Source organism: Epinephelus fuscoguttatus, linkage group LG13 (assembly GCF_011397635.1).
Source record: "Epinephelus fuscoguttatus linkage group LG13, E.fuscoguttatus.final_Chr_v1".
NCBI lineage: Eukaryota > Metazoa > Chordata > Actinopteri > Perciformes > Serranidae > Epinephelus > Epinephelus fuscoguttatus.
In genome coordinates, this window is record NC_064764.1 from 7,564,618 (window position 1) to 7,586,511 (window position 21,894).

At 42.0% G+C, this 21,894-nt stretch overlaps 1 protein-coding gene across 3 annotated transcripts; it reads left to right on the plus strand.

The window, feature by feature from the left end:
- The first annotated feature begins 492 nt into the window (after positions 1-492).
- plcd4b (phospholipase C, delta 4b) lies at positions 493-21,780 on the plus strand. 3 transcript variants are annotated; one of them, XM_049594668.1, is made up of 16 exons: positions 493-699; positions 4,393-4,443; positions 4,660-4,818; positions 8,293-8,521; positions 9,070-9,199; positions 9,530-9,761; positions 11,083-11,284; positions 11,633-11,777; positions 12,504-12,656; positions 14,534-14,713; positions 17,052-17,208; positions 17,345-17,461; positions 19,475-19,653; positions 19,798-19,930; positions 20,139-20,288; positions 20,456-21,780. In XM_049594668.1, exons 2-16 carry the CDS (start codon positions 4,425-4,427, stop codon positions 20,545-20,547), a joined length of 2,277 nt encoding a protein of 758 aa, XP_049450625.1. In that variant the 5' UTR covers positions 493-699; positions 4,393-4,424; the 3' UTR covers positions 20,548-21,780. The 3 variants fall into 3 exon arrangements, with proteins under 3 accessions (XP_049450625.1, XP_049450624.1, XP_049450623.1); XM_049594667.1 differs by having other exon boundaries at positions 4,390-4,443; positions 19,475-19,930; XM_049594666.1 differs by having other exon boundaries at positions 19,475-19,930.
- The last annotated feature ends 114 nt before the right edge of the window (positions 21,781-21,894 follow it).

Below are 21,894 nucleotides of genomic sequence, written 5' to 3' on the forward strand. Positions count from 1 at the left end.
TCATCTGAAATCATCAGATTTAAGGAGCGTTTTTTTCTTGCACAATATGTATTTCTCATTGTTTGATGATTTGGCTTCTTTCCCAACACAGCAGACCTTTTCCCAGAATTGTGTTACTCGTTATCAGTGCTGATACAGAAACATAAGAGTCACTCTGCAGAGCATCAACTATCACCCAGAGGATGAGGGACAAAGACAGAAGGAGGCGAAGCAGACTGAAGGGAGTGACCCTCACCAGATGCAGTCAGAGGTCTGTGGATGGTGGAACGAGGGAGTGGCAGGAAAGGAAGGAAGGCTGGTGGGGAGGGGGAGTAGAGGAGGAGGAGGAGAAGGAGGAGGAGGAGGGGTGGGTGCAGAGCGTACCAGCGTGCGGCAGCAGTGACTAGGGAATCAGGTTTCTCAGACCTAGCAGTAAGAGTGGTAGAGAGGGGAGGAGAGAGGAGGCTGAGCCAGATTTCCCTTTGGACACTCCCAGTCTTTTAAGGCCCTGAGCTCAGCTAACAGTCCCTGGACTCCTCTTGATCCTGGATCTCAGCGTACACGACCAGTGTAATGTACACACCTCCCTGAACCTTATCTCAGGCCAGCCATCAAGGGTCCTTCCCTTCAGTATCTGAGGCCCTCTCTGGGAGAGTTGTCTCCTAGAGTGTACCCACATCTGGAGGTCTGACAATAACCCTGGTTACATCTGTACTTTTGGTAAGTATCACTTTTTTCCCTATTCAGAAAAATGCATGTTTTAGTTTGTATGACTAGTTTTCTTTCTTCTGCTGTAGTTGCATAAAGGCTTTGCTGAAGTGATGCTTTTATGTCTCATATTTCTGCCTCTGGTTCTAATTTACTGTGCACAAACCCCACCACCACCACCACCACCACCACCACCACCACAGTTTGGAGTTATATATGGATTTTATGGGGGACACACTGCCTGATCACTTGTTTGTTGAATTCTTCACATAATTGTGTGCAGGAAAAAGCAGTCAGAGTTAAATATCAAGACACAGATCCCACTGCACAGAGCAAATGGAACATTCCTACGATGAATCAAACAGATTTAAACATAAACTACAAACTACAGTAGGAGCATGCAAGATATAAGTATGGAGCGGTTTGGTCTGCATGACTGTGTTTCCCAATTTCTATCCTGTAAGATTAGTCATGTTTTTGTGTGTTTGTGTGTGTGGTCAGTGAACTCCCTGAAGAAGTGGCCTTGTGTGACTCATCTTGCCTGAGGATGCATGGCCCCAAAAATAAAACAACATAATGTGACCTAATTGCAGTTTGAAAGTCTGTATTTTATGCATGAAAGGAGGGTGTGTTAAACTTTCAAAAGTTGAATGTGAAAAACTTGGATGGGAAATAAAAACACCCTTGACGTGGCTCTGCAGTGAAAGTGCAACACATAACAGTGCACATCAGTTAATGGAGCTGTGGACAGTAAGCCTTGCTTTCATGGTCAGTCTGTATTTTTCCATAGGAGCGTGATATTAAATTGTGAAGCAACTGTGAAAGCATTCCTTGCATCACGTCAGTCATACTGTGGTGAGAACTCAGTCTAATTTTCTCTTAAGGGGGGGCTGGCACATGGGGTTGTGAAACACCAAGAACCCAAGACTGGATCTTGTTGTTTCAGGGGACAATGAAAGGAAAGGATAGCTGTCAGACAGGAACACAAATATAGAGGCACAAGAAACCTTCCCCTTCGGGAAGTGTTTGATCTACATTTGTCAGTGAACAACAGAGATAGTGTTGGTTAAACCATTTTCACTGATAAGCAGCAAGTCTGCAGTGCATCAGTCTCATTTCTGTGGGTCTCCTTCTTTTATTTATGAGGGGTTGTATGATGTACTGATCACAAAACCCTCAGAAACAAATTTATGATTTTAGGCTGTAGAAAAACTTGAGCTGACCTGTCTTGTATAACTCAGTAGATACAGAATAGCACTGGCGGACTTAGGCTGTCTGAGGAGTAGGGTTGAAAAAAATAATAAAAAGAGCACCAGCTGCATGTGAGAGGCACATGAATGTCTTGTAGCATGCAAGGCAACATAACATTGAATCATGTTTTCTCAATTTGGCCACCCTGTTTGGTATTTATTTTATCTACTGCCCAAGCCACTTTTGCCGCATTTTTTTTTTCAAATGGGGGAAACAAAGGGTGGGGATGGGGGCTTATAACAAAAATGTTATAAGCAGGCTGCCTTGTTGTTACGTGTTTGAAACGACAAGCAGAGAACCAGGGACCACCCAATTAGGACAGCGTATACTTATACAATGGTTTGTATGATATTCTACGAAAATGCGCACACAACCGATCGTATGACATAATTAGTGCAACACAAATGATGTTACGTCCTTAACGTTAAGTTTTCTAATTAAGGTAAAGTTATGGAAGTAAGGTTTAAGCAAGTAAAGTTACTGTGATTGAACTTAGGAAAAGAAACACAGTGAGGACATTCCATAAAATGCCTCAAAGTTCATGTGGTTCTGAACACTGGTTTCCTGAGAAAAATCTGAGGGGTAAGTCCTGTGTTTTGTGACCGTGACCTCCCTCCTAACTGGACCACTTGGGACAGCTTGTGTCTTTACTACCATCAGTCCAAAATACGAGGATTATGCACGAATTACTGGTACATGATTACGCAGGATATGGATGAATTTTGGGGCAATACTTTTTATAGGAAAATGTATGAATAGTACATGAGCACAGCACATTTATCTAGTCACAATTCATTCTACAATAGAGTACCTCACCAGTTCGAAGCAGCCACTTTACCCTTAAAAGGAGAGAAAGCATTGGCGGCCAGGTCAGTGGAGCAGTGCATCCTGGTGGAAACGCGCCATTAGGTTTGACACAGATGTCTAAAGGCCCAAAATTCTGCAGCCATGCTTGTAACCCTGTGAGCTAAATGCTAACGTCAATAACAAGACTGATGTTTAGCAGCTATCATGCTCACCATGTTCACCATCCTAGTTTGCTGTGTTATCATGCTTACATTTGCTAATTAGCACTTAATACAAGCAGGGGGATGGGGATGTATTTAGTTCTGCAGGTATTTGGTCATAAACCAAATAGTTTTGACTAGATGATAAAAAGTTTAGGGGATCAACAAACTTGTTTCGATTCATCCCGAAGGGAACATGAATGTCTGAACCCAAATGAATCCATCCAATAGTTTTGGAGACATTTCAGTCCAGCCACAAATATCAGCCTCATGGTGGCGCTAAAGGAAGTCACAGGGTCACCAAATAATTATAAAACACCCTCAAGAATATGAATGTCTGAATATAATTTCATGGTAATCCATCCAATAGTGTAAATAGTATAAGTCTGGAACAAAGTGGTGGACTGACCAGCAGTTTGACACACTGACATCGCCATCCCTAAGGCCATGCAACATAGCGTTGCCAGAAAATCATACATATGCTACTGCTGTGTGTGATACATAAACACTCCCTTTTATTGACTGCATGTTTTTGCAGCAACTCAGAATTTATAAATGTAGAGCGAATGCATTACAATCACATGTAGTTAAATCAAATTTTTAAAAAAATCTCTGTCTTGATTTCTATATGCTGAAGCTGAGGTGAGCACTGACTGTTGAGTGTGTCTGATTTCTCTTTGTCAGCACACAGACTGCAGGAGTTGCCACGCGCAAGCCTTTCAGTCTGCTCGCCAATAATGAATGAGGAAAGACTGATGGTGTGAGTGGATAGAAGTTTAAATGCTGACTCAGCCTGAAAATACCTTGCATATAGCCAACTAGATCCTTGCAGATTGTGCCAGTATCCTCTTTGCCCAAGTTTCATGTCACAGAGGTCAGGTTCAGCAGATCTGGAGCTAGTAGGGATTCAGTATTTTGCTCGGAGACACTTTAGCAGAGCAGTCACGTACCAGCTCTGGGGTTTGAGCCCAGATATTATGGTTAAAAATAACAGTAACTGGAGTCCCTTCACCATCCCACAGCTCACATGATTCTAATTGTGCAAGTCACGACAGAATGGCTGATTATTTAGGGTGATGATGGACACGTTTCACATGAATCACCAGGGAAGTCCTGTATGGGCAAAAAAGTGAACTAGTTATGTCCTTCCGTAACAGCTCATATCAAGTTTCCCTACTGTAAGGTACTGAATCAGCTGCTCCAATCAATCTGCTTCAGTAGGAGGAAACTGAGGTTTTGTTAATCAATCTGAACCAGGGAGCTGCTGAAAGTGTGCTCAGCAAACCTTTTTTAAACAATTGTAGATCAATATAATGCTGTGATTTTTTTGGACTGAGGTAGTTGATGCCTCAGTTGAATGCACATAGAGTTTGTACAAAATGTATTTTGTTTGGAAATAGGGCAAAGCATCTGGAACAATTCACCAACATCTGCTTCTTCTTAGCAGCACGTTTCCATTGGCATGATTCAAGAATAGCAATGGATCCTGAAGGCTCACGTAAGTAAATGTTATTCACTCAGACTGGGGATAGAGAAATTGTGATGATTTTGCAATTTGTTTGAGGGTTTATGGTCTAATGGGAGTTGAGCTTAGTGTTAAGTCCATATATCCTTACTGAATCAGAAAAAGCAGAATCTTTGGAACAAGTTAAATCCTCTCCCGAGCCTGCCAGTTCTGATGGTGACCTGTGACTTTTTACATGACTCTGTGCAGGCATCCAAGATGACCCAGATGTCAAGGTGATGATGGCAGGGTCGACTCTTAGAAAAGTAAAGTCACGATCGTGGAAGAAGCAGCGGCATTTTCGCCTCCTGGAGGATGGCCTGACAATCTGGTACAAATCCAGATGGGCAGGGAGAGGCCACTCCACTTGTGAGTCCTTGTGATTTCACCAACACATTAACTGTTGATTTATTCATATGATCCCCCTGGTCAGTCTCTGATAAATAAACTTTATATTGGGTTCAAGTACATTGAAATTGTGGGCTCAGTTCACACGGTAAAAATGTGAACTTAAACACAAGCAGCACTCTCTCTCTGGCTGAATACAAACCATATTTTCTTTACTACCACTAGACTTCATGGCCCTAACCTTAACCTCAGTCTTAAACGTATAAAGTGGGACTAAGTACTACTTAAAGGAACAGTTCAATGTTTTGGCAAACATACTTATTAGCTCTCTTGCCATGAGTAAGATATGAAGATCAATACCACGTTCAAGTTTGGAAACACTGGGAAACACATGGGTGGCAGGCGAACTGGAGCAGGTCCAGCTGTGGCAGACTCTGACAGAGGCAAAAAAAGGGCACCAGCTGCATGTGATGAGGAACCAGCATGCAGAAAGTTTTCTAGCATGTTGAGCAATCTATATGGCACTAAAACGTGTTTTTTTCAACTTTAAGGCCACCCTAGAGGGCATTGCATTACTTTTTTTCCATTTATAGTCACCAATTAGTGCACTGCATCTCGATTTCTACACTTGAAAGGCACCCTAGAGGGCACTAAATAATTTTATCTCTATTTAAGGGCACCCTGGAGGGCACTTTTCATATTTTTTCTCTCGGCAGGCAGGGCACCTTACAATGCACTTTTCCACATTTTCTCTACTGGCAGGGCACCCTAGGGGCACTATATCACATTTTCTTCACTATAAGGACGAAGGACTGATGATATCACTCAAGACCTCAGTCAGCTGCCAGCACAGGCCCTAAGCATGTGTCCCGGGAAGCCCTCAGAGCCTGCAGCCTTATGTACATCAGTCCTGCTCAGTGGAGGAGAGTGCTAGGGGCTTATGAGACTCGTGCTCCTTCGATACAGGGACTGGATGGCCCTTAGCAGAGGGCCACCAACCCCGTACTCCCGGAGCACCCCCCACAGGATGCCCCTGGGGACACGGTCGTAAGCCTTCTCCAAATCCACAAAACACATGTGGACTGGTTGGGCGAACTCCCATGCCCCCTCCAGCACCCTGGCGAGGGTAAAGAGCTGGTCCACGGTTCCGCATCCGTGACGAAAACCACATTGCTCCTCCTCAATCCGAGGTTCAACTATCGACCGGACCCTCTTCTCCAGCACCCTGGCATAGACTTTACCGGGTAGGCTGAGGAGTGTGATCCCCCTGTAGTTGGAACACACCCTCTGGTCCCCTTTCTTAAAAATGGGGACCACCACCCCGGTCTGCCACTCCAGAGGCACTGCCCCCGATGTCCACGCAATGTTGCAGAGGCATGTCAGCCAGGATAGCCCTACAACATGCAGAGCCTTGAGGTATCCAGGACGAATCTCATCCACCCCTGGGGCTCTGCCGCCTCGGAGTTGTTTCACTACCTCAGCAACTTCTGCCCCAGAAATTGGATGACCCGCCCCCGAGACCCCCATCTCTGCTTCCTCACTGGAATACGTGTTGGTGGGATTGAGGAGCTCCTCAAAGTATTCCTTCCACCACCCGACAATGTCCCCAGTTGATGTCAGCAGCTCTCCGCCCCCACCGTAAACAATGTGAGCAGGTTGCCGCCTTCCCCCCCGAGGCGCCGGACAGTTTGCCAGAACCTCTTTGGAGCCGATCGATAGTCTTTCTCCATGGCCTCACCGAACTCCTCCCACACCCAAGTTTTTGCCTCTGCGACTGCCGCTGCTGCGCTCCGCTTGGCCCGCAGACCAACCATGCCCTGTAGGCCTCCTTTTTCAGCCTGACAGGTTACCGCCGTGACTGGCCCCAGCGGCCTTGCGGCCACAGCTCACAACAGCCGCCTAAACAATGGCAGAGCGGAACAAGGCCCATTCGGACTCAATGTCCCTCTCTGTCCTCGGGACGCGGTCGAAGCTTTCCTGGAGGTGGGAGTTGAAGATCACCTGGACAGGTTCTTCCGCCAGGCGTTCCCAGCAGACCCTCACTGCTTGTTTGGGCCTGCCAGGTCTGCACGGCGTCCTCCCCTGCCACCTGATCCAACTTCCCACCAGGTGGTGATCAGTTGACAGCTCTGCTCCTCTCTTCACCCGAGTGTCCAGAACATATGGTCGCAGGTCAAATGATACGATTACAGAGTCAATCATTGACCTGCGCCCTAGGCTGTCCTGGTGCCACGTGCACCGATGGACATCCTTATGCTCGAACATGGTGTTAGTTATGACCAAACTGCGACCCGCACAGAAGTCCAATAACTGCACACCACTCGGGTTCAGATTGGGCAGGCCGTTCCTCCCAATCACGCCCCTCCAGGTCCTGCTGTCATTGCCCACGTGAGCGTTGAAGTCCCCCAGCAGAACAATGGAGTCCCCGGTCGGGGTACTGTCCAGCACCTGTCCCAGGGACTCCAAAAAGGGCGGGTACTCTGAACTGTTGTTCGGCGCTTAAGCGCAGACAACAGTCAGGACCCGTTCCCCGACCCGAAGGCGCAGGGACGCAACCCTTTTGTCCACTGGGGTGAACCCCAACGTACAGGCAGAGAGTCTGGGGGCTATCAGAAAGCCCACCCTGGCCCTCCGCCTCTCACCCGGAGCAACTCCAGCAAAGGAGAGAGTCCAACCCCTGTCAAGGACTTGGGTTCCAGAGCCGGAACTATGTGTCGAGGTGAGGCCAACTATATCTAGCCGGTAGCGCTCAACCTCTTCCACAAGCTCCGGCTCCTTCCCCGCCAGAGAGGTGACATTCCATGTCCCAAGAGCCAACTTCCGTAGCCGAGGATCGGACCGCCAAGGCCCCTGCCTTGGTCTGCTGCCCAATCCACACTGCACCGAACCCTTCTGGATCCCTCTGCGGGTGGTGGGCCTGCAGGGGGACAAGCCCATGTAGCTGGTTCGGGCTGGGCCTGGCCGGACCCCATGGGCGAAGGCCCAGCCACCAGGCGCTCGCCCATGGGCCCCAGCCCCAGGCCTGGCTCCAGGATGGGGCCCCGGTAACCCTCCGGGCCGGGTACGCCAACTCTTGTTGTTTTCCATCATGAAGGGTCTTTTGAACCGTTCTTTGTCTGACCCTTCCCCCAGAAACAATCTGCCATTGGAAACCAGGGGCGAAATGCCCCCGACAACACAGCTCCTAGGGTCATTAGGGCACTCAGACTCCTCCACCACGATAAGGTGACGGTTCTCGGAGGAGCAACACTCGGACTATAATCCAACAATAAATAATAGGTATAATTTAGGATTTGTTATAGGTATTTTGTATGTTTGTGAGAGAGTAATTGCTCTAAACATGAACACAGGGCTAAGAAGTACAAAGTAGATAATTTCATTTTCCCTCTCAAACTGTACATAGGAGCATTTGAAATGGGTTACAGTACTTAAAGCAGTGTAATTATCCATACACTGTACTATTAATTTAACCACATACTCATGATCATGTTTCAGTCTCAATTACCGAGCTGGAGGCTGTGCGTGAGGGCCACCAGTCTGAAGTCCTGCTGAGCATTGCTGAGGAGTTCCACGCTGACCAGTGCTTCACCTTGGTGTTTCATGGTCGCCAAGGCAACTTGGACCTTGTGGCTGAATCCCCAGAGGAAGCCCGGGCCTGGATCCAGGGAGTGCGCAAGCTAATTCAGAAGGCTCAAACGATGGATGAGAAGGAGAGGCTAGACCAGTATCCTTTATCCTAGTAGATTACTGTATATTACTGTTACTGACTATTTTATGAATAAGTGTTGAGTCTGGTGTTAGCTGCTCTCAAACACTGGCTCATCCCATCTTCTCTGAAGAAAACTCTAAGTAGTTTTGCTAAAAATGCAAACCATTTTGAAAACAAAGTTTCGGGTAATGGATTGACAGTTCACTAGATGGAGTTTGAGCTAGAGGCAAACAAATGGAGTGACATAAATTAAAAATAATGGAACATAAAGGGAGATGGCCATGATTTAAAGGGAGAACAGTGTACTCAAGCTTGGTCCAGTATGATTTGGAAGCTAGGTTAATGTATTGTTGGGCTGTGCTCTCTCTCTCTCTCTCTCTCTCTCTCTCTCTCTCTCTCATGTTACAACAAAACAAAAAATAATTCAGGTAAAATCTGTGAATCTTTCTAATAGAACTCTTCAGCTGATTGTAACAGTTTTGAATGGGGAAATTAGGTTCTTTAAATTTGAAATCTTATTCCACAACACTGGTGAGCTGGCATTTCCCTCAGCATCATCTCAGGTGGGTCTGGGACTGGTTTAAGAAAGCTGACAAAAACAAAGACGGGAAGATGAATTTCAAAGAGGTGCGGACACTGCTGAAGATGATGAACGTAGAGATGAATGAGGAACATGCTTTGCATCTTTTCACGGTGAGAATTTGAACATCTTTGAAATATTTGCTCCTTGATGGAAATCTTGGCATTTGGTTAAATTAAATTTACACCAATATTGATTAAGTAACAGTTCAGAGCACTTCTCAAGCTCCTATGGACATAACACATCAGCTGCTGCCGCAGATATTGAACCAGTGACTGTCTGCTCACGGCATAGTCTCATGACCATTAGACCTCATTTATTCCTTATTCCTCATTATGGTCTAACTAGGTTGTAGATTAGAATAAAAGTTTGCACAAGTTCACCCCCTCCCTCCTATGAAATAAAACCAAATAATATGTAAAGCTCTTGCTCTGTTTCCACAGATGGCTGACAAGCACGAGTGTGGCTCTTTGGAAATCGAGCAGTTTGTCCATTTCTATAAGATGCTGACTCAGAGGGATGAAGTGTGGAAGGTGTTCCAGGACTACTCGGGAGATGGAGAAAAGTTAATGTTGGAGGAACTGGAGAACTTCCTGAGTGTGGAACAGCAGGAGGGAGAGAAGAGTTCCCAGCATGCACAGGAGCTCATTGATCGCTATGAACCATCTGAGTCAGGTAAACATGACTGTGACTAACAGTAATACATCTTCATGTTACACATGATTTCTGAGGACAGGCTGGACCTGAAGAGGAGTTGTCCAATTAACTGACCTAAAACACAGCCACACATGATTGAAGCAATAATAAAAATGTGCATTATCTGTTTAATGTAAAATATTTATTGACCATAAATATTTAATATTCTCTTAGTTTTCAGAGTGGTAGCACTTGACTTTTGTAATTTATACCTACCTCATACATCAATATATACACATTACATTTACTGTAGATCAGAAAAGGTGGATACTAGCATTGTATGAGAGGTGGACCTTATACCTCTTGCCTGATATTTTTTGTATCCAAAATGCTTTATTTCGTGTGTTTGCATTTTCTTTCTGTTATTTGAGCTTTTAAATGTTAAGCATATCTTTCGTTGGATTGAATGTCCACTTGCAACATGTTACTCACTGAAACATGTTACCCCACCCAACCTTTATGATATCCTAATTCAATTGATTTTAGACCAATAGTTCACTTTCAATCTGATTAACAAAGCAATGGCCTCTGGGCAAGGAGGCAAGGAGTGCACAAATGATACCAAAATGGACCGGTTTAATAGTGTTTGAATATTGAAACAAATTGGAGATAAAGGCATCTGCACACTGAAGTGGTATTCACAGTTAGCTTTCAGTCTCAAAGACTATCTTTGTACTTTAGGACAAACAAGAGTCACATGAGCATCTCTGTAGGCCTGTACTGAGGCACAGCCATTATTTGAGCTAAATGCTAATGTCAACATACTAACATGCTCACAGTGACTCTGTGGCAGCACTGCACCGATGTTTAGCAGGTAATATTTACCAGGTTTACAATCATAGTTTATTGTGTTGGCATGCTAACATTTGCTAATTATTACAAAGCACATGAGGCTGTTGGGAACCTGTCAGTTATACAGGTATTTGAGCATAAACCAAAGTATTAGACAATCTGACCATTCACTTCAAAGATTTGACCTGATGATGGCACTATATGAAAACTCAAATATAAAACTTCATAATAATAAATAAATATATATATGTATATATTTCACTCAAAACCAATGATTTCAATACAATAATGATGCTAGAGGAGAAGTGGATCACCAAAGCCATGTTAGATTCTTCTTCTGCAATTTGTGATATATATAACCTTTAATTTGAGTGTGTAGATTCCTGTGTCTCCAGCCAACTTAAATTTGTTAAACTCAAGCAGCTCAGTAAAGACATATATCATGTGACCTGTGCCGTCTCTTGATCTGTGAACACTGAGGCCATGTCATACCATACCCTCTGTGCAGCCAAGAAGCAAGGCGCCATGTCGTTAGATGGCTTCCAGATCTACCTGTGCTCACGGGAGGGCTCCATATTTAAACCTGAGCATCGGGATCTTCACCAGGACATGAGCCAGCCGCTAAACCACTACTTCATCTCCTCCTCACACAACACCTACCTGCTGGAGGACCAGCTGCGAGGGATGAGCAGCCTGGAGGCATACATCCAGTGAGGGCTGCTGCACTCACTGCATGCAACACAATTTACTCTTAGTACTTTTTTTTAATGACGTTAGACAATCACAAAAAAGCATACAGAGGTAAGCTGAATGTACTTATCAGAGAAGAGTGACTATCTTGATCAGGAGTTGTTCTTTTTTTAGCTTTAAACAACAGAGAGGGTTTCAGGACTGCCCATAATTCTAAAAAGTTTGTCCAAGTCCTTTTTTAAAACGTAACATACACTTTTAACTGAAACAATGCAATGGTGATTTCTTACATTTGACTGTGTACATGTGTTTGTGTGTGTGTGTGTGTGTGTGTGTGTGTGTGTGTGTGTGTGTGTGTGTGTGTATAGGGCCCTGAAGAGAGGCTGCCGTTGTGTAGAGGTGGACTGCTGGGATGGCAGTGATGGGGAACCTGTTGTGTATCATGGTCACACTTTGACTTCCAAGATACTTTTTAGAGATGTCATTTCAACAGTGAAGGAATATGCCTTTAAGGTGAGCAGCACTGTGTGCTTTTAAAGGGTTGGTTCACTCAGATTACACAGAGAACAAATTTTATTAATTCTTACAGCGGTATCCAGCCATGCAGTCCAGTCAGGTTTTTTATGTCACATTCAAAAGCAAAATTTCTTGGAAGAATCCAGTCACTGTGAACAGTTTGCGTTGAAACAGAGGAATTATTCCTTATAAGAAGTGTTGATGGTGAGTTCTGTGGATTATCCAGAATAACAGCGACAGCATTACTAAACAAGATGTTGCTGTTCATATTCTTCAGTGCTGTGAGAGCCACAAATAAAATCTACAGTCAAGTATAATGAAAAGTATCTGTATGGTTACACATTACTAAAAGTAATTTTAAAGTTATGTTTTTGGTACTAAGCAAACCACAGAATTGTCTGTGTGCCCAGAAAAGTGTAAAGCACTGCACAGTTAGTAAGCCTCCCTGCCCCTGGAATAATGTACCCCGCTGACTGACCTACATGGAGAACAACCAGAAACTTCTCACGTGTCTCCACTTCCTAATCAAACTTTCCTACTCAACTTTAGGAAGATATGATGAAGAAACTTTTTGGAGGATGGTGAAAACTTACAGCTAATGGAAAGTCATTACAGTTCTTTACCACTGAGTTTGCCGGAGCTGATATAATTTCTACATAAATAAGACAGAAAACAGATGAGTTTTAAAAGCCAGCATTGTGTCGTCTCCTCCTTGTTTGTTAGGTATCGGACTTTCCAGTCATCCTGTCCCTTGAGAATCACTGTGGCATAGAGCAGCAGACAGTCATGGCCCAGCACCTTCGCCAAATCTTGGGTGACACACTACAGACCACCCTACTGGATGGGCAAGTCCCTCAACAGCTTCCCTCTCCACAGGTTATAATCCATTTGGGTTTTTTGTATGTTTTATCAGATGTCCACTTTATAGGGTGAGGCACCCTGGTATTCCTTTTCTTTTCTTTAACCTTTTGTGAAACTTTTACAAAGGAACACCAGTGTGCAAAGGTTGGTCCAACACAGCAACTATTAGATTGCCATGGAATTTTATAGAGACACTCATGGTACCCAGAGGATGAACCCTACAGACTTTGGTGATCCCCTGACTTTTAAGTATCACCAGGTTTACAGTTATGATTTTGATGTGTTTGGACCACAGTTAAGACATCCATGGTCCCCAGAACATGTAATTTAACTTTGGAAATCCTGACTTTTCATGTATTGTAGCACCATCATCAGGTCATAATTTCAGTTTGTCCAATACTTTGGTCTGTGACCAGATACCTGCCAAATGTATGACCTTCCCATTGGCCCATCTGTACTTTGTTTTGTGCTAATAGCAAATGTTAGCATGCTATCACAAAAACTATGGTGGTAAACATGGTGAACATTATATGTGCTAAACATCATGTTGACATGTTAACATTGTCTTTGTGAGCATGTTAGCATGCTGATGTTAGCATTTAACTCCAAGCACCACCATGCTTAAGTACAGCCACACAGAGTTAATAGCATGGCTGTCTTTTTTCATCTTAAAATGAAAGTTCTACATATGTGCTCTCCAGGGGTCCTATGTTCCTAGGGTCCTATGTTCCTGGGGTCCTATATTCCTGGTGTCCTATGTTCCCAGGGTCCTATTTTCCTGGGGTCCTATGTTCCCAGGACACCGTGTTCTTGGGTTCCTATGTTCCCAGGGTCCCATGTTCACAGGGTCCCATGTCCCCGTGGTCCTATGTTACCAGCATCCCATGTTCCTGGGGTCCAATATTCCTGAGGTCCTATGTTCCCAGAGTCCTATGCTCCCAGTGTCCTGTGTTCCCTGAGTCCTATGTTCCCAGGGTCCTATGTTCCCAGGATCACATGTTCCTGGGATCCCATGTAACATCCTATGTTCCCAGGATCGCATGTTTCTGGGCTCCTATGTTCTCGGGGTCTTATGTTCCAGGGATCCTATGTTCCGAGAGTCCTATGTTTCCAGAGTTCTACGTACCCAGGGTCCTATGTTCCCAGGGGTCCTATGTTCCGGGGGTCCCATGTTCTCAGGGACTTTGTTCCTGGTTTTCTGTTTCCAGGTTCCTATGTTCACATGGTCCTGTTCCTGAGGTTCTATATTCCCGGGGTCCTATGTTCACAGGGTCCTATGTTCCTGGGGTCCCTGGGAGCATATGCTTCTGTTTTATTTAGTCATATATTTATGTAAGGAACTGTCAGATATGAAGCGTCAATAAACATTCTGTTTGAGTCAGTGATTAAGACTTAGGGATGAAATGTTTTCGGACAGTACCCAGTCTGATCTGGGGAAACTTTGCTATCATTAACAATTCAGAGACATTTTAAAGATTAATGGTTCTTGTGTGCCTTGGTATCCATCTTCCACTGATCATAAAAACACAACCATCGTATACTGTAACTTCCTAACTCTTTTCCATTAGAGCACTTAGGACAATCAATGCTAACTTGAAGTAATGGCAAATAAATGCTATGAGGAATTCTATTGAGGGTTTTGACAATTAAGTAGTGATGCTTTGCTGCATTTACTTAGGAGACTGCAAAGTGCAGGAAGATGGACCACCTTCATGTGTACTCTTGGTATTGAAACAAGTACTCAAAAACACTCATGCAACACATTCAACTGGATTTTTTTTATGTAACTGTACTGGACAGAAATATACTACAAATGAAGTGGAGATGATCATCACATCTAATATGCAGACAAAGTGCTCTCATCAGTCTGTGTGTGTTGGTGGTCATTACAGGAACTGAAGGGGAAAATTTTGTTGAAAGCTAAGAAGATAAGCAGTCCAGGAGACTGTCTCGATGGAACCCTGACAGATGAAGTTAGCGATGAGGAAGAGATAGCCAATGATGAACCTGGGAGCCTGTCGACAGAGGAGCCATCTGCTGAGTCTCTGAACTGTGATGGAAAGAATGGAAAGGTATATGAACTAAATACTTAATGATTTTTTTGGTAAGATCTGAGATTCATTAAAGCTTTATTTCTTTTAGCATTATTTGACCATGCTTCTTAAGTTTATACATTTTCCTTTTAGTGGAACTGAAGAAGACATAGACAGTTAATTAAATCAAAAAGTGACAATGAATTAAGACAGGAGTGACTGGAGCTTAATTTTAGAGAGAGACAGGAAACTGGGCGGGAACATAAGAGACAGTGAGGCGAGACTGGAGTAAAAGAAGGGAGATAGTGAAAAGCAACAGGAAACAGGGATATTTAAAAGAAGAAAGATAGTGAAGTGAGAAGGAAAACAGCATCCAACATGCGTCACCTTAGCTGTGGGAAAATGTCTTAGTCCTCTGTCAACATAACTATTTGAAAAATATCTAACTCTGCATTTCATATTTAACCAGGATGGTCAATCAAGAATACATCATTTTTAAATCAGTGCTTAAGGGGTGTAGATTCCTACACTTACATACTGTAAGTGCCCAGTGTAGATACAGTATTTCCCTACTGGGCATCAGAGATTAACTGAAAGCATTTGTGGCTTTAATGATTTAATTAGAGGTTATAAAGGAGAGGAAGAGAGAATTTCAATCTTTCTACACAGATTTATCGACTGCTTTATTGCTTTGGTTAAGCAATATTAGTCTCCAAAGATTTTTTTCTGTGTGGAAATGGTATTGCTATAAATTACAGATCAGATCAATTAATTTGTAATTACCTAGTAATTTGACAATATTAACATGAAATTACATACATTACGATATACATTTGCTGATGAAGAATTATTTATCCTATATTTGTATGAATATTTACTTTTATTTACTATTGCAATATTATCATTTACTTTAATGTTGTTACTTGTTTTGCCCTCTCACCTACCTCTGTTTGTCACCTACCTCTGTACTGTACATACTCCAATTTGTGTGCATGTAGGTTTGTGTTTGTTTGTGTCAGCATGTGTTTGCATGTTTTATGTATTACATTATTTGTGGATATGTGTGTGGGCATGTGTATGTATTGTATAAGTATATATGTTATGGTACTAGTTTTGGGGAATTAGTTAACATGCTAATGGTGAGTCTGAATTTGTGGCCAGAGGGAGGCTTAGTCATGACTACATGACCCTGTTATATGTATTATAGGTGTACCATGCTGTGTGTTGCTATATGGTGTATATGTTATTTGTTTTAATGATAAACAGAACAAACAAACAAAAAAAGAAACAAAACAAAACAAAAAACAAACAAACATGAAATTACAATCAATTGGTGTAAAAAAAAGTTGGAAATGAAAAAACAATTACCTGGATATTTTTTTCTACAAATAAACAAACTATTGTACAAATAAATAAATATATTGTCCTGGAAAATGCATTTACTAGGTAATGATTAACTAGTATTCAACCTCCCACTACACACACAGAATTTTAAATTAAACAGTTAAAATCTAGATTGTCCTGTCTTGTCAAAAAGGTTGGACATTTTCATTGAAAAACAAACTCATGCATGCAGATATAACTGAAGTAAAGACTCAGTAATTAACTTTGTATTTGTATTAAAAATGTAAATAATATTTAATGCTGAATATCCACATAATTGTGTGATAATAACTTATATTGAGTAAAAAAAAAGTAAAGACACTACTTAATGAACCAAGCTGCTTGATAACAATAGTTGCTGTCCTGCAGATATATTACAATATATTGAGGAATACTGTATCTACTGTATGTATCAATTGCATATACATGGTGCTTAAGAACTGATGTTTTGTTGGAGGAAACAGGTAACCAAGCGAATAGCTCAAGGCTAATGAGATTGACATTTTATTGCATTTTATCATGCATAAAAACATGAACATTTATGACTGTAGTTGTACTTGCAGTTTGGCTACATTATAATTATTTTCTGTCCGTTTTGTGTACATGCCCAAAGCATTTATCAAAAGCTCGTACTTCACAGTTATGCAACGATATCTAGTAAAAAAGTTACACATTTCTAATATTGTAAAAAAAAACCATTAACGTATTTAAGTCTTGTTATTTGCTAATTTGTTCATTAATTTGGGACAAAATAAGTTGTAATTATTAGTTTATTTTTATTTTTCCAGAACAAATGTCCAAATTTTTTCATGCTGGTTAGTTGCAATTTAATTAAAGCAGTAAACAAATTATGGGGAAATTATGCAATAACTGGCCTCAGGGTTACCATCTAACTACACAGTCACAATTCACCCTACATGTTATTAATGTTTAAAGTAATGGGAATAGGATTTCATTGTTGACTAATTGTGCATTTTATTCTCCACTTTTGCAGAAGTCCAAGTCCAAACTGTCCAGGGAGCTGTCAGACTTGGTGGTTTACTGTAAGAGCGTGCACTTCCATGGCTTTGAGCATGCTCATTCACACGCCAAATGTTATGAGATGTCCTCCTTCTCTGAATCCAAGGCTAAGAGGCTTGCTAAGGACGCAGGTACCATGAACATGAGGGAACAAAGTATTTTGGAAAAGAGTGGAGAACAGCTGAATTTTATGTTCCTCAAATAAAATAATATGTTTTATGACTGTAATATATTTTACGTATAATACATATGTCACACTCTCTTCAGGGACAAATTTTGTGCAGTACAACACACGGCAGCTGAGCAGGATCTATCCCAGTGGCCTCAGGACAGACTCCTCCAACTACAACCCGCAGGAGATGTGGAATGTAGGCTGTCAGATAGGTGAGAGGAAGGATGCTCTCTGCTGGTGAAACTTTGCTTCTAAAATCACTGATGTCTCCTGTTTCCAAAACCCTTAATATCTCAGTGTCCTGAAGTCTACAAGTTTTCAGTCACTCTTCATCGTCGTTGCCATGGTTACGGAGACTCAATACGAAAGAGGCTGTCTAGATACAGATATGTATGGTTGACCACGAATGGATAAATCTTGTCAGTGTCCCTCTCTCTCTCTCTCTCTCACACACACACACACACACACACACACACACACACACACACACACACACACACACACACAAGCACTCGCATGCAAAGAACTGGGGCGGGTCTTCTGCTGACATCTTCAGAGAACTGTCTGTCAACTTGTGTATCTGGAGAATGATACAATGATGACTCTAAACACTGTATAGGCTAATCTAATAGCAACAGTTCTGCTGTATCATAAATTGTCATCTGCTTTAACCCCCTGCTGAATGTTACTTCTTGTCGGAAAGTCCACCACGGGCCACAGAAAATACTCCTTATAGCCTACATATTCTCACAGGACTTATCCATTCATAGTCAACCATACATATCTGTAGCCTATTTGGACAGCCTCTTTCGTATTACGGGCAGACTTTTTACAAACATACATACATAGACCTACATACATACATACATACATACATACATAGGCCTACATACATACATACATACATACATACATACATACATAGGGCCTACATACATACATACATACATAGGCTACATACATACATAGGGCCTACATACATTCATACATACATACAAACATACATAGGGCCTACATACATACATACATACATAGGCCTACATACATACATACATACATACATACATACATACATACCCTGTTTATTGCAGAAACCACAGCCGTTTCCAATTCAGCGTCTGAAACAACACTTCTCCGATGAAGGTTATGCTCCATGCAGAATCTCCTGATGCTCATTATGGAACACTGTGTGGCCCCTTCATGCTGCAAAATGTCACTGATTGTCCCTGAATTTATCCAGATATCACAATAACAAAACAAGTACAAAGTGTGTGATTTCTGTTGTTCTGTTTTCTCGTTTTTTTCTGTTCTGGGTTTAAATCAGAAAAACAAGATATTTTTTCTGATTTGGTTTTGAAACAGAAAAACGACAGAATGAAGGGTACACAGATTATCTAATTATGCTTTTTTGGAATGAATGTCCTGTGTGATATGAAGACAGCTTCATCCAAAGGATCAAGGGCATGGATATAGACAGGGTCAGCGCTGACGATCTGTTCAAAATATGAGTAACACGTCTAAGATATGACTCCAACAAAAAATAATGCTGTTACTGCTAGAAGAAAACTTTGTATCTTCCCAACACAAAAATGATTAGGAAAGTACAAATAAAGGCTGAGTTGGTTGATGGTTTCAAAAGCCCAACTTGTTACACAATCTTCTTAACACACAGAGAGTCACACACTCCAGCAAAATAAAGACAATCTATTTAACATTTTGCCTTTAAATAACAGCTGACAATAGACACTGATAGCAGACATTGGGTGGGAGGGGAATGTGGGCTAAACTGAACCAGTAACATCGTGATTATATGTTATGCAGCTTATATCACAAGCAATTTGCACATGGAAATGACAAGAAAAAAAAGTGTTACGCACGTAAATATACCATCTCTTTTATGACAGTATACTGAGGAGTTATTCTCTTTGTGCATGCCCTCACTGCCACCCCCATCTCCTCCTGCAGGGAGCTTAGAGGTCAGGGTCAGATACACAGCATCAGCCCAGCAGCTGGGGGACTTTAACAGGACAGATGCTTCCTGTCACAAGGGCCTCAAACTGACGTCGTCTGTTCCTGATAAAAAGCCTTCTGCTGGACTTATCACATGAACTTTGATAACTAGACAGATAACTCTGAGTCTGGGAAATTATGTGATACAGCCAGCCACAGTTAAAAACAAAAATCTTAGTTAATTTCATTATTTCCCTTCTCCCTCTTTCCCAAAGTGGCTCTGAACTTCCAGACAGCTGGTTTGGAGATGGATCTGAATGATGGGCTGTTCAGACAGAATGGCTGCTGTGGCTTCGTTCTCAAGCCTGACTTCATGAGAGACGGCAACACTCAGTTCAGTCCAGACAAACCCGAGGAGCGGCAAGGCTACAAACCACTCCGCTTGTCAATACAGGTTCAGAGCTGCATGGGAGATTTGTGGTTGCAATGGACAGCTACTACTGTCAGTGTTAATGGGAAGCAGGAAGTGTTATGTGCCTTTCTGTGCTGGGCAGTGGTGTTTGTATCTATTGTGCAAATATATTTGTGTGTTTATCAGGTGATCAGTGGGCAGCAGCTACCAAAGGTGAATCAGAAAGAAGGCTCTATTGTAGACCCACTGGTCAGAGTGGAAATCTATGGAGTGCCACAGGACCACGCCAAGGAAGAGACCAGTCACATTAACAACAATGGTGAGAGCATGTTCAGTTTAATAAAACACAGATAATACATGTATTTCACTGACACAGATGGTTTTAATGATAGGAGGGCAGGAATGTGAAAGACTGGGTGTGAAAACCATAACATAAACTGAATAAGAAATTAGAAAAAAAAAGGAAAAAGAAAAAAAGTCACATGCTTGTTAGTTATACTCACTCCTCTACTGCCCTCTACCGGCAGGTTTTAACCCAGTGTGGAATGAAACTTTAAATTTTGTCATCCATGCCCCTGAGCTGGCCCTGGTTCGCTTTGTGGTAGAGGACTATGACAAGGCGTCCCGGAACGACTTCGTTGGACAGTTCACTCTTCCATTTACATGCATCCAAGCTGGTGAGCAAAGTACACTGAGCCAGAATGCAAAACTCACTGCAGTATTTATTAAATATGCAGATGAAATCATGTGTTGTGTCAAATACTAGAAGCAGGATTCACTTAATACATCTCTCTTTGAACACTTATTCTAATCCAAATGCTTTTCACCGTCTTTCCCTTCTCAGGATATCGTCACATCCACCTGCTCTCTAAAGACGGAACGGCTATTCCTCCCTCCTCCCTCTTTGTCAATGTCAGCATCACAGACTTCACATGAGGACATTCAATCTGATATCAAGCCAGAGGTGAAGTACTGTGTGTTCCTTTGCCGTATGAAGGATGAGAACAGCATGCACCAATACTTTTATCTGGTATTGGGCATTTGGGAGGCTAAAGTAGGGTATCAGTACAAATTCCACAGACTTAAAAAGCAAACAGCAGAAATCAGACTCTGTTATTTGTTTCTCAGCATTATTCACTCAAACAAGGATTTCTGCAATAGAAGACTCTTCAAGTAATTGAATCATTTTTATGCCTCGGTGCCGGTAATAGCCGTGGCTGGAGGCATTATGTTTTCGGGTTGTTCGTCACTCTGAGGTCCCTTTCTAGTGAACGCATTATCTCAGGAACACTCTGAGGTAATTTCTCCAAATTTGGCACAAACATCCATTTGTACTCAATGATGAACTGATAAGAATTTGGTGTTCAAAGGTCACTGTGACCTCACTAAGCATGTTATTGGACATAACTCAAGAATTAATTTCCTTCTTATGTCAAAACTTCACAAAGATGTCTAATAGGACATAATGGTGAGGTGATGACATTTCATATCCAAAAGGTCAAAGGTCAGCTTCACTGTGGTATCATGTTGTTCTGCAAAAATACTGTCCATTCTGGCCATTACTCAACATCATAACTCAGGAACAGAAGGGGAGACATTTGGTCAGATGCTGAATTAGTGACACAATAATCCACCTTGAAACTGTGCTGATTGTATAGATCTTCTATGTTGTTTGGGGTGTGTGAAACATCCATGTTTTCACAGACATGGATGTAAACTGTAAATGTAACTTGACTGGTTCCCAGAGGCATACAACCATAAAGTGGTAATTATGGTTATGTAAATACAGGGTTTAAATTCACAGACAAATGAAATAATGAGTAAAAAAAAACAGAGAACATGTAGTACTAAAAAAAAAAAACATCTAAAATTTAAAGGAACAGATCTGCCTGTTATCTATTTATGTTCTTATGTCAGACGTATGTAATTCTTAATTCAACTTTTTATGGAAATATTTCCTGCAAGCTTTTTAATTTCCATTGTCTTTGAATGAAGGGTCATGAAGGATTGCTGCATGTCTAGAATGTCTTAACATACCTATATGCCTTAAAACGTAGTGTATATGCAGAAGTAACAGTACCTGAAATAGAGTAATAATAGAATGTAAAAAAAACCCTGCCAAATATCAGTATCATAAACCTATCAGTATAAAGTAATCAAAACTTTGAATCATGTTTGTTTACTGCCTGCTTATTTCTACTTACTAATGTACAAATTCTACACAGTGTTGTTGTGTATAATGTAAATGTATGTATATATAGGCCTGTGAATACATGCAATAAA

Bases quoted from the DNA above. Each gene is read 5' to 3' on its own strand.
- plcd4b (XM_049594667.1), top strand. The intron at 8,522-9,069 runs GTATCCTTTATC...GCATCATCTCAG, and splicing joins GAGAAGGAGAGGCTAGACCA to GTGGGTCTGGGACTGGTTTA. The intron at 11,285-11,632 runs GTGAGGGCTGCT...GTGTGTGTATAG, and splicing joins AGCCTGGAGGCATACATCCA to GGCCCTGAAGAGAGGCTGCC.